The following is a 12,539-nucleotide window of genomic DNA, read 5'->3' on the forward strand; positions in this document are numbered from 1 at the left end:
TCCTAATAATTTTTAAACAGCGTTGTTTAATGAAATATCAACTCAAAATAAAAAAAAAGGCTTGTTACACGTAGGCCTACTAAATAGAACCTGTGTTCACTTAGCTATGATTCTTCAGTTTTAGGTATGTTTAACGTGTGTTCTATTAAGAACAGTATTTATGTTCTCAAGTTTGTTTTAAAAATTTTGTTTTTTCGAATAATTTTCTAATCACTCATTTCTTGAAATTTTTTTCTAGAGCCTATAGTTATTAATGATTTTCAAATATCTTTTTTCCGTGAAAAGTTGAAAAAAAAAATTATCAGAACTTATTAAAGGTTCTAAATGCTACTTGTCGTCTCTTATTTGTATTTTGATGTGTTCTATTAGAAAAAGTAACTAGGTTCTAAGTTTGTTTTTTTTTAGCATTTTAGGCCTTTGAATTCTTTTCTAAGAAACCATCTATCAAAGTTTTTATAGCACCTGTGGGTTTTATCGCAATGACTTTCCAATACTGTTCTTCTCTGAAACACAAAAATCGATTAGAAAAAAATCACCTGGGCTTATAAATAAAGACACCAGCTTATACAATTTGTCAATATGACAAAATCAGAAGTTAACAAGAAGAAACAACCAGCATAAACGATTTAAACCGATATGAGAACAAAAAGAAGAAATAACACCTGTGTTCTCTTAGCCGAAGCATCAAAAGTACATGTAAACAAATTCTTGCTATGTTTTGTAAAAAAAAATAAGAGCTCATATGGCACTTGTGACGAGGTTGGAAGAGCCAAGAGCTCATATGTTGTGATCTCTAGCAAATTCTAAGAATCAATAGATTGCTTTAAAAGGAAAATCAGAGGCTTGATGCCGGTCGGGATCTAAAATAAGAACTCTGAGTCACGAGTTCCTTCTAAATATCAAAATTCATTAAGATCCGATCACCCACTCGTAAGTTAAAAACACCTCAATTTTTCTAATTTTTCCTCTCCCTTCAGTCCCCCAGATGGTCGAAACTGGGAAAACGACTTTATCAAGTCAATTTGTACAGCTCCCTGACACGCCTACCAATTTTCATCGTCCTAGCACGTCCAGAAGCACCAAACTCGCCAAGGCACTGAACCCTACCACCTAAGTCCACCAAAGAGAGCGGATCCAGTCCGGTTGCGTATCTACGACATTTATGAGGGTTTTCCAAGATTTACGGTTTCTCGCACCAACTCCCCTCAATGTCAAAAGATCCGGTCGGGATTTGAAATAAGAGCTCTGAAACATGAGTTCCTGCTAAATATCAAATTTCATTAAGATCCAGTCACCCGTTCTTAAGTTAAAAATACCTCATTTTTTCTGATTTTTCCAAATTAACAACCCCGGCTCCCTGAAAGAGAACGGATCCATACCAATTATGTCAACCTCGTATCTATAACTTGTGCTTATTCTTTCATAAAGTTTCATCCCGATCTCCTGCTCTAAGGGTTTTCGAAGATTTCCGCTTTCCAAGATTTCTGTTTCCCTCCTCCAACCCTCTATGTCCCCGGATCCAATTTGAATTGAAAATCGAGCACCTGAGACATAAGATTCTTCTATATATCAAGTTTCATTAAGATCCGATCATCCATTCGTAAGATACTTCGATTTTCACGTTTTCCAAAAATTCCGGTTTCCCCCTCCAACTCCCTTCAATGTCATCGGATCTGGTCGAGATTTAAAAATGAGAGTTCTAAAGCACAAGATCCTTCTATATATTAAAGTTCATTAAGATCTGATCACCCGTTTGTAAGTTACAAATACCCCATTTTTTCTATTTTTTCAGAATTGCTCCCCCCCCCCAACGCCACTAAAGAGAGCGGATCCGGTCCGGTTATGTCAGTCACCTATCTTGGACTTGTGCTTATTCTTTCCACCAAGTTTCATCCTAACCTCTCCGCTTTAAGCGTTTTCCAAGATATCCGCCCCCCCCCCGCACCCTAATGACGCTGGATCCGGTCGGAATTTAAAATAAGAGATCTGAGTTTCAAGGTCCTTCTAAATATAAAATTTCCTTAAGATACGATCACTCTTTCGTAAGTCAAAAATACCTCATTTTTCTATTTTTTTAGAATTAACCCCCCCCCCCTCAACTCCCCCAAAGAAAGCAGATCCATTCCGGTTATGTCAATCCCGTATCTAGGACTTGTGCTTATTTTCCCCACCAAGTTTAATCCTGATCCCTCCACTCTAAGCGTTTTCCAAGATTTTAGGTTCCGCCCCATCAACTTCTCCTTCACCGGATCCGGCCGGGATTTAAAATAAGAGCTGTGAGACACGATATCGAAAGTTAAAAATATTCTTTATAATTCTTTCAAAAGTTAAAAATACCTCATTTTTTATTTTTTTCAGATTTAACCCTCCTCCCCCAACTCCCCCAAAGAGAGCGGATCCGTTCCGGTTATTTCAATCACGTATCTAGGACTTAAGATTGTTTTTACCACCAAGTTTCATCCCAATCCCTCCACTCTAAGCGTTTTCCAAGACTTTAGGTCCCCCCACAACTCCCCCCATTGTCACCGGCTCTGAGACACGATATCCTTCCAAAAATCAAATTTCATTAAGAATCGATCACTCCTTCGTAAGTTAAAAATACCTCATTTTTTTCTAATTTTTCAGAATTAACCCTCCCCCCTACTCCCCCAAAGAGAGAGGATGCGTTCCGGTTATGTCAATCACGTATCTAGGACTTGTGCTTATTTTCCCCACCAAGTTTCATCCTGATCACTCCACTCTAAGCGTTTTCCAAGATTTTAGGTTCTGCCCCATCAACTTCTCCTTCACCGGATCCGGCCGGGATTTAAAATAAGAACTCTGAGACACGATATCCTTCTAAACATTAAATTTCATTAAGATCCGATCACTCTTTCGAAAATTAAAAATACCTCATTTTTTTTAATTTTTCAGATTTAACCCTCCTCCCCCAAAGAGAGTGGATCCGTTCCGGTTATTTCAATTACGTATCTAAGACTTAAGATTATTTTTACCACCAAGTTTCATCCCACTCTAAGCGTTTTCCAAGATTTTAGGTCCCCCCTCACAACTCCCCCCATTGTCACCGGCTCTGAGACATGATATCCTTCCCAAAATCAAATTTCATTAAGATTCGATCACTCCTTCGTAAGTTAAAAATACCTAATTTTTTTCTAATTTTTCAGAATTAACCCTCCCCCCTACTTCCCCAAAGAGAGAGGATGGGTTCCGGTTATGTCAATCATGTATCTAGGACTTGTGCTTATTTTTCCCACGAAGTTTCATCCCGATCCTTCAACTCTAAGCGTTTTCCGAGATTTCAGGTCCCCCCCCTCAATTCCCCCAATGTCACCGGATCCAGTCGGGATTTAAAATAAGAGCTCTGAGACACGATATTCTTCCAAACTTCAAATTTCATTATGATCCGATCACTCCTTTGTAGGTTAAAAATACCTCATTTTTTCTAATTTTCAGAATTACCCCCCCCCCCCCAATTCCCCCAAACATAGCAGATCTATTCCGGTTATTCAATCACGTATCTAGGACTTATGCTTATTTTTCCCAACAAGTTTCATCCCGATCCCTCCATTCTAAGCGTTTTCCATGATTTTAGCCCCCCCCCCCCAACTCCCCCTCAATGTCACCGGATCTGGTCGAGATTTAAAGTAAGAGCTCTGAGACACGATATCCTTCCAAACATCAGATTTCATTAAGATCCCATCACCCGTTCGTAAGCTAAAAAATACTTGATTCTTTCTATTTTTTCTGAATTAACCGACCCCCCACTCCCTAGCCAGATTGTCAAATCGCGAAAACGACAATTTCTAATTTAATCTGGTCCGGTCCCTGATACGCCTGCCAAATTTCATCGTCCTAGCTTACCTGGAAGTGCCTAAAGTAGCAAAACCGGGACCGACAGACAGACCGACAGAATTTGCGATCGTTATATGTCACTTGGTTAATACCAAGTGCCACAAAAAAAAGAAAATTTGCCCCCCCCCTAAAAAAAGATCTAACCATTATTTTGATGTCTCCGATTTAAAAATATAACCATTTATTAGGAGTTTTTCTAGCACCTGTGTTTTCTTTCGTAACAATTTTTCCGATATTTCTTCTCTGAAATATCAAAAATTAAAAACAAAAATATCAAAAACTTATCATAAAGACACCACAAGCCGATTTATTTGAACCAATAAATAAGTACCTTCCAAGAAGGAACATCACCTGCGTTCTGTTTTGTAGAAAAATTGGGTGTACCCCCCTTCCCCCCGGAAAAAAAACCTAGATCCAACTAAAATACTGATTTCTCAGTATAAATCCTACCATTTATCAAGATTTATTCTAGTTATTGTGTTTTTTTTTGTAATGCTTTTCCAATATTGTTCTACTTAGAAACATCAAAAATCAATAAAAACTATCAGAGTTTATAAAAAGACACCCCCAGCCTTTAGTCTTTAATTTTATTGATGATTTAATTTTTATTGACTTTAATTTTTTTTGATGGTTTAAACCAGTATGACGAAAAGAAAAATAAGAAGAAATAGTACCTGTGTTCTCTTAGCTGAACAACAGCTAGCATTAGAAGGGTCTGACTGCTGTGAGCCCGATCCGTTGGAGCGGTTTTGACACGAATGTGCTGGTGTACTTTTTAGGCTCCCTGCATTTACACAGCGGAGAAATGTCCTGTAAAAATCAATAAAAGTATACATACGTTCAGCATATATTTTTTACGTTAGATATAAGTACATTGCTATTAAAAATAAAACAAAACTAATTTAAAAATAGATAAAAAATTATTAGATGTTACTGGGCATGATTTGACCAAATATCAAAATATAAACGAAAACTTACGGCTTAAGGAGGAGCTTAGTGTGAAACGGGGATGTATCTTAGTTTTAAAAAACGAATTCTACAAAAATTACACAAAGGTTTCTTTTGTGTAAGTCAGGGAATTGGGTATACATTTCCAAGGGGGTGGGAGTTCCCTGCACAAGCAGAGATATCTGACTGCTGTGAACCTGATCTGTTGGAGCGGTTTTGACACGAAAGAGCAAGTGTACTTTTTAGGCTCCCTGCATTTACACAGCGGAGAAATGTCCTGTATCAATAAAACCATATATACATTCAGCATATATTTTTATAGGTTATATATATGTTGTTATTAAAAATAAAATGAAACTAATCTAAAAATAGATAAAAAGTTATTAGACGTTCCAGGGCATGATTTGACAAAAGATCAAAATAAAAATGAAAACTTACGGCTTAAGGAGGAACTTAGTGTGACACGGGGATTTTCCATGGGGGAAGGCGGGTTTTCCAGCAATATTAGAAAACAATTAGAAATAAAACAGAATTTTTTTCAACAGAAATTAAGGATCAAAATTACAAATAAAAACGGATAGAAATTATTCAGTATATAAGGTATTTCCTCATCAATACCTCACTCTTTACGCTAACGTTTAACTTTCTGTTTCAATTCTTTAAGAACGGCTCCTGACACACAAAGGCCGTTTGACTAGAATAAGAAGCTTTTTTAAAGTATTAAACAAATTCTAACGTGAACAGCGAGGTATTGTGGAGGAGGTACCCCCCCCCCCCTCATATACGAATAAGTTCAGCTTTTTATGTTAAAATCTTCTTTAAAAAAATTCTATTTAGTCTAACTAGGGGAGAAGATTTTTTCATTCATACATGTCGCAACTTTTAATTCAAGAAATCTTTGTACTCAACCCGATTAGGCCTGCGTCTTGTTAATTTGATAATTTGAATTCGTGAATTTTACATGTAAATTGAGGGATGAGTATCAGAATAAACCCAAAACGCAACCCTTTTCGTTTCAACTTTACTTTCCTTATCATTTTCTTTTTCAAATTAAATTTACCTTGGCCTTTCAAATTTTCAATCTTTCCAGATTTTAAGATTAAAATGTTTTAGGTTTGAAATGCTTTAAGATTCGTTTTCATTTTTCTTCTTTCTAATTTCGTTCTTCAAGTTCCTTTGCACTTTCTTATTCTATAGCTGGGGCAAAATTTCTTTTCCAAAAAAGTCAAATTTAAAATTTCTATAAAAACAATTACTTAAATCTTGCACGCTTTTTATGATAAAAAAAAGATTTGAAGCAAAATAGGCTACTACAGGCCAAATAGGCCAGTTAGACCATGTACGTCAGGTCGGTCATATAAGTCATATAGCAAAATGAGCTATTGCGATAAGGAATATTTTAGATTTTACTGTCATCTTTTGGACAAATTTTGTAAAACACTAGTCGTTACGGAGAGACCCCTGCCCTCTTCACAAAGTAGATTTGATTAAGAAGAAATCGGCCAGAACGAAATCATATTCTTACTTTGTTACATAATCAACAAAATCAGTTCATTCCTTGGCCATAATAAGAATAAGGCCAAAATTAACCAGAATAATATTATATTCTCACCTTGTAACATACTCAACAAGATCAGTCCATTCCTCTTCCAGATCAAAGCCATCTTCAAAAAGTCTTACAAAAGTTTTTAAAATGATCGGGTCAAACAATAGTTCGGGACAGTCCAAATCCCCAGCCACGTGATGGAACAAGGTCAATATGGAGTTGTTTACAGCTGTTTCATTAGTTGAATATTCTTCCAAACATAGGCCGTACTGATGCAAAACAGATGGGGTGCAAAATCTACAAAGAAATGGGGTGCAAAAACAGATATTCACAGAAATATGGTAATGGCAGCGGTCAAACGTGACTCTGAAACGTTTGAACAACAAAAGATTAAGCAAGACATGTTAGATGATTTCCAGAGGAACTGTTTAAGGATTGTTTTAGTAACTCATTTAACTGACTGTACATTCAAACAATAGACTGCATGAAAAATTAGCCCGATCCCACACTTTAAGGTTATAATGAAAGAAAGCTCAGTGGAGTTTCTTACATCCGGGGCAAAATATTGATTAGACTAACCCGTGTTTTTCAAAAAAAAAATTAGGCAAAATTTTAACAGATTTTTATTTATCAACAAAGCTATTTTCAATAAATTAATAATGTATTTCAATTATTTTTAAATTTATTATTAATTAAATTGTTTCATTACTATTAATTATTACAATTTAAATACTTATTTAAAATATTTGTTATTATTTTTATTTCATTGATTCTTAGTTTAGTTTTAATTTATTAATTATTTATAATTTATTAACTCTGTCATCTACGTCCGCAGTCAACAGCCTGCGGTCCATAGACCACAGATGGTCTATGAAAATGTATAGGTGATCCACAAAGACAAGGTACCATTATTAAATAACGAACTTTTTTTTATATTTCATGAACATAATAAACAAAAAAGGAAACTTATCATAGACCAAAAATTTTACAGTTACATTTATTATTATATAGCTTTTTGCAACTGAAAGAGCTAAAAAAAGAAAAAAAAGATGACATGAAGGTTTTGTTGACACATTTAACGATTTCTGCTGCTGTACATGCTTGAATCACCATACATCTACGCCAGGATCACAGCTTAGATACCAATATACAGTTATGAAAACTCCTATCTTGCCCCTGAGAAGCTTTGGGTATAGAGTTCTAAACTTGGTGCCTCCTCCCTGCCCAAGCTCCGACGCGTAGATCGTACTACAACACAATAGGCGAGAACGCAATTTTGTTTTGTTGCATACACAGCTTAGATACCAATATTGGTATCTAAGCTGTGCTACCAGTTTCCTGTCTCCAGCCGCTAGTATCGCTACCGCGCACTGTGCCCCAAAAATAAATGGAGTCTTCATAACTGTATTGTATATCTAAGCTGTGATATACATCATGATGCATTTAACACTGCCAAGAAACTATCAAAACTTAAAATTTCCTTGTAATTAAAACGCCCAGACTTAGTTGACACATTACTTGAATATTTTCAAAGAGCATATGAAGGTATTAAAAAGCAAATAAGGGCCTTAAAGAACACGGTTGTTGAAGATAAATCTCTATTAATGGCTTTCTACTTGTACTACTCCGAATTGCAAAGAATAAAAAGCCATAAGGTAGGAGAAGACTGAATCATACACTGCATATTACAAGCATTTGAAACTGTTTTGGAAAAACAGGCTATTTAAAGACTGAAGCTACTTCCTATGTCTACGCTGTTAAGTGCAGAATTGAAGATATGGCTGAAAATATTGAAAATCAGGTTATAAAAATGGTAAAAAAAAATGCACCATTTTATTCAATTCAACTTGATGAATGTACAAACATCAATTACAAAGCACTTCTCCTTTGTTTTGTACGGGTTGAGTTTCAAAGAAAATTACAAAAGAAACTTCTTTGCTCACTAAACATACTGAACAGAACAATTTGCTTTCAATTTTTTAAAGCACTTGATAGGTATTTAATGAAGCGCGAAATTGAGTGAAAAAAATAGATTTGTATTTGTAAATGTTTTTGTAAGGGTTTTAATTTCGACAAGCAGTGAACAAAAATAAAATAAAAAGACAAAACTACACTTAAAAGAAATAATAATAAAATAAAAAATAAATATTTTATATTTAAATTTTTATATTTTTATTTTTTTAGTTAAAATGTAGTTTTGTCTTCATATTTTATTTTTTGCTCACTGCTTTGTCGAAATTAAAATCCGTTTTCTCTTTGCTTAATTTTTTCGTAAATAGAAAAGCAATGTGATCTAAGAAATTATTTATTGGTATTTGTACAGATGGTGCTGCAAACATGACTGGACATTGTCCAGGAGTTGTGAGTAAAAATGTTAGTCACCAAGAGATGTGATCAGCTACATTGTGATCAGCAACATTGTGAGCAGCTTGTGACAACAAATGTACCCAGAACTAAATAAAGTATTGTCCAGTATTATAAAAACTTGAAATGAAATTAGACATATTCTCTGATGAAATGAATGAATGAATTATTATATGAAATGAATTCTCTGAAGTTTGGAATGCTCAGCATAGAAATAGGTTCCTAGCATACTTGCCTTCTTATTCACGCTGAGGTAAGATAGATATTGAGGAGCAAAATAATGTTTGTCTTGGGTAAAGAAACTAGATTATGAGTAGCAATATAATCAAGAAATTTCAAGGACTCTTGTTTCATAGTGAGTGAGTAGCCAAGCTGGCATATCTGGTAGATATTCTTTCCCTATTGAATGAACTAGACATATCCGGGTTGCAGCTGTAGCTAACAAACTAGTAGGAGGGAATCATGTCCAATACTAAGAAATGTAATAGCACATAACCCCTGAAAAACGGAGATCAAAACAAGAAGTACACCATTGACTCCCGCCTTGTCTCGAACCCCTATATAGGAAACTTACCATCCCTTGACCTGAATAACGAGGAATATCTACTGGCTTTGAAAGCCAGATAAGTTGCTTGAACTACGATATTCTACGTATACAACATTTTTTTTTTGTTTCTATTCCTCCCCAGAAAGCTTTGCACTGTAACATGGTAGAGATTATGGCTCAATGGCTCTGTTTAATGGCTCATTTTCAATGAAATTGTTACATCTAGTGCGTTCTGTAACTATTTTTTCTTAAAATATAATCAATCATTTACGAAAAACTACATTTTTCTCTATACTCTATGTACTCTATAGTATACTCTATACTCTATAGTAGCTTATGTTGTTAACATCAGGCATTAGTTATATTTACGTGCTTTTGTAATAAACAACAACAAAAATATTACAATAAATCACTATTTTCAAAAAGAACTTCATTTTCATATGCTAGATAACAAACGTAGTCATAGTTTTATTACAGCCATATAGTTTTACTAGATTATCATGTATGGATGTATTTACACCCCTTTTTTCCAAATCCAGATTAGTGGCCCCCAAAAAACAAAAAAGATAAATTTAGTGGTCCATGAACTTCTAAAGAATGGCAACCGCTGTTCTACACTATTTTTTTGTTTTTTCAAAATTACAAAAGGATTATAGCCATTAGATTATTTACTTTAAATCTTGCGCCTTTTAAATTTCGGCTCCCGGGGCGAGTCCTCTGTCCCTACCCTAGAATCGCATCTGGGAAAGGTGGAAGGCATCTGATTTAGATAGAGATGTAGAATATTTTTAGTTTACATAGCAGGCCTTATAGCCCCAGCCAGGTTCTACAGACAAAAATTTATAAATTGCCGAATATCATGCTTTTTGGCCATCCATCCAGGAACGGATGAACAGCAGGTCTTCTTCGAATCGGGGGGGGGGCAGTTCAGTAGAAAGGCCTCCAAGGGAGGGGGATTAAAAGTGAAACATTGAAGATATTGGCTAGAGGAGCAGCGTCCATAGATACTTTGGCCTCAGGTAGTTGGTCTTGGCAATGAGTAGTTAATATTGGCAGAAATAAGAATATACACTTGGCTCTGATTGGTGGATTATTTTTAGTTGACCAATCATAAATCGTATCAATTAGTTTAATTAGCTTCATTTATGGAATGACAATACGAAACAGCTTTTAATTATTCCTGATTCAAAAGTTGGCATGTCCGTCCTGACTAGATACAGTCGTTTTCAACAAGCACTGCGTCCAGCCCTTAACGAAGGCTTCATACGTATCAACAAGTCGAAGACGTATCCAAACGGATTCTGACATGACATTTTCCGAACAAAATTAAAATCTAAATCGAGAAACCAGATCTTTGAAAACTTTTGCATTTAAAATTCTCGGCAACAATCCTGTTAAAAACAAACAGATATATATATATATATATATATATATATATATATATATATATATATATATATATATATATATATATATATATATATATATATATATATATATATATACATATATATATATATATATATATATATATATATATATATATATATATATATATATATACATATTAATCTAGTTAATCTAGAAGCAATACAATGGAATTCAAATCAACTTTAAGGTAAATACTTACAAGCTCAAGTGATTAGTTAGATTGAACTTCCCACAAGATCTTGACTCTGAGGCATAATGGTCCAAGGACTTCAAAAGGAATTGATTGGTCAATATAACGTCTCGGAGGTATCTTTTGCTTTGAACGCCGGGATTGTAATGTCTAATCAGAAGAAGGAGCAGATTTCTAAGGTCTGAGAGCTCAGGTAGCAAACCTATAAAGGATATTCTCGAAATGGAATGAACTTTTTCAACAAACAAAATATAACAAAAGAAGAAGAAGAAGAAGAAAGAAGCGAAGAAGAAGAAGCAGATTTCTAAGGTCTGAGAGCTCAGGTAGAAAACCTATAAAAGATACTCATGTAATGGAATGAACTTTGGTAACAAGCTAAAAATATAACACAGTAGTTTGTGGTTGCTTAATGTGCAGCAATAAAACCTTACCACGCTTTCTACATTAATTTTTTGTTTAGTGTACGACGCAACACTAATCTTATGACTGCCTGGCTTACCATCAATTTACTTACTTCAATCAGTAGATTTATACATTTATTAAACTTTCGTAAGATGAAAACAGGAAACGATATTTTTTTATATGCATCAAGGGGTACAATATTGATAGATATGAGTCAACCTAACTTGTAATCAAGTAATGTTTTGTTGTGATCAATTAATGATGCGATCATTTTGATGTTAAGATCAATTGCTTTTTGCGAAAGGTTTTCATCCTGGAAAAATACTATAAAATAGTGACAGTAATTTTAAAATTGAGCATTCTTCCTTTTTAACCTGGGTCACGCTCAAAAACACTCGGAACGAGAAGCAAAAAGAGGATACTGGATATACAGCATTAAGTAACGCATTTTGGGAAAGTGCTTACAATCAGATCATAATAGTTGTTAATGTCAGTCGTCAATAGCTCTACAACATGATAGAAACTGGTATTAATCAAGATACTAGTCCCCACCTGCACTGGTGAAACCCTATGGTTTTCTTAAGACTACAACAATTTCAAAAATTTTAATCATCTACCAAATTTATATCTATATTTTACGAATCATCTACTAGATTTAAATCCCATTTACGCTATCATATTTAAATCCACGCTATCAGTGCCCGAGGCTTTATTATTTATTCTTTTTAATCTTTTTAGTAACGTCTTAAACACCTTGCAAATTAAATCATCTTCTGTCAAATAGTCGAAGTTCTTCTATTCATTTTTATATCATTTTCTACACGGTTTAACACGTGCTCAAAATATTCGGGCCTCTCTCTTCAGCCCGGTATAACAGTAAAATATTTTATTAGCGTATTCAAAAATGAGAGGAAAGTCGCAACTGGTCGAAGGGCCATTTAAAAGAGAGCAGCACCGTCGGTACGGACTAGAGATTAGTGTTGCATCCTTTACCTTGCCTTACCATTACTTATCCAGGCAGTAGAGGGCCTCAACTGGTAACAAAAAAAATCCTGTCATGAAGGAAACATTGCATGGTCCATTTCATGCAATAATCAGGTCTTGGGATTACCTTTTTTTATTCTAAAATTCCTAGAAATTGTCTATCTCTTCAACGCCCGAAAATTTTAAGCCTAAGGAGGTGGCAGGCATCCCAAATTTTCATAATTAGTGTTTGTGGGAAGTATAAGGATTGATCAGAACTACTGTGTTTCGATCAA

At 34.7% G+C, this 12,539-nt stretch overlaps 1 protein-coding gene across 2 annotated transcripts in view; it reads right to left on the reverse strand.

Moving 5' to 3' along the window:
- LOC136037316 (protein timeless-like) overlaps window positions 1-12,539 on the reverse strand; it is a 174,962-nt gene that overhangs the window by 20,409 nt on the left and 142,014 nt on the right. For both annotated transcript variants that reach the window (XM_065719986.1, XM_065719985.1), the window contains exons 15-17: window positions 10,888-11,080; window positions 6,413-6,643; window positions 4,527-4,662 (exon numbers count right to left, since the gene is read on the reverse strand). In XM_065719986.1, the coding sequence (XP_065576058.1) occupies window positions 4,527-4,662; window positions 6,413-6,643; window positions 10,888-11,080 (560 nt within the window). The remainder of the gene's footprint in view (window positions 1-4,526; window positions 4,663-6,412; window positions 6,644-10,887; window positions 11,081-12,539) is intronic.

Source organism: Artemia franciscana, chromosome 16, assembly GCF_032884065.1.
Source record: "Artemia franciscana chromosome 16, ASM3288406v1, whole genome shotgun sequence".
NCBI classification, from domain to species: Eukaryota; Metazoa; Arthropoda; class Branchiopoda; order Anostraca; family Artemiidae; genus Artemia; species Artemia franciscana.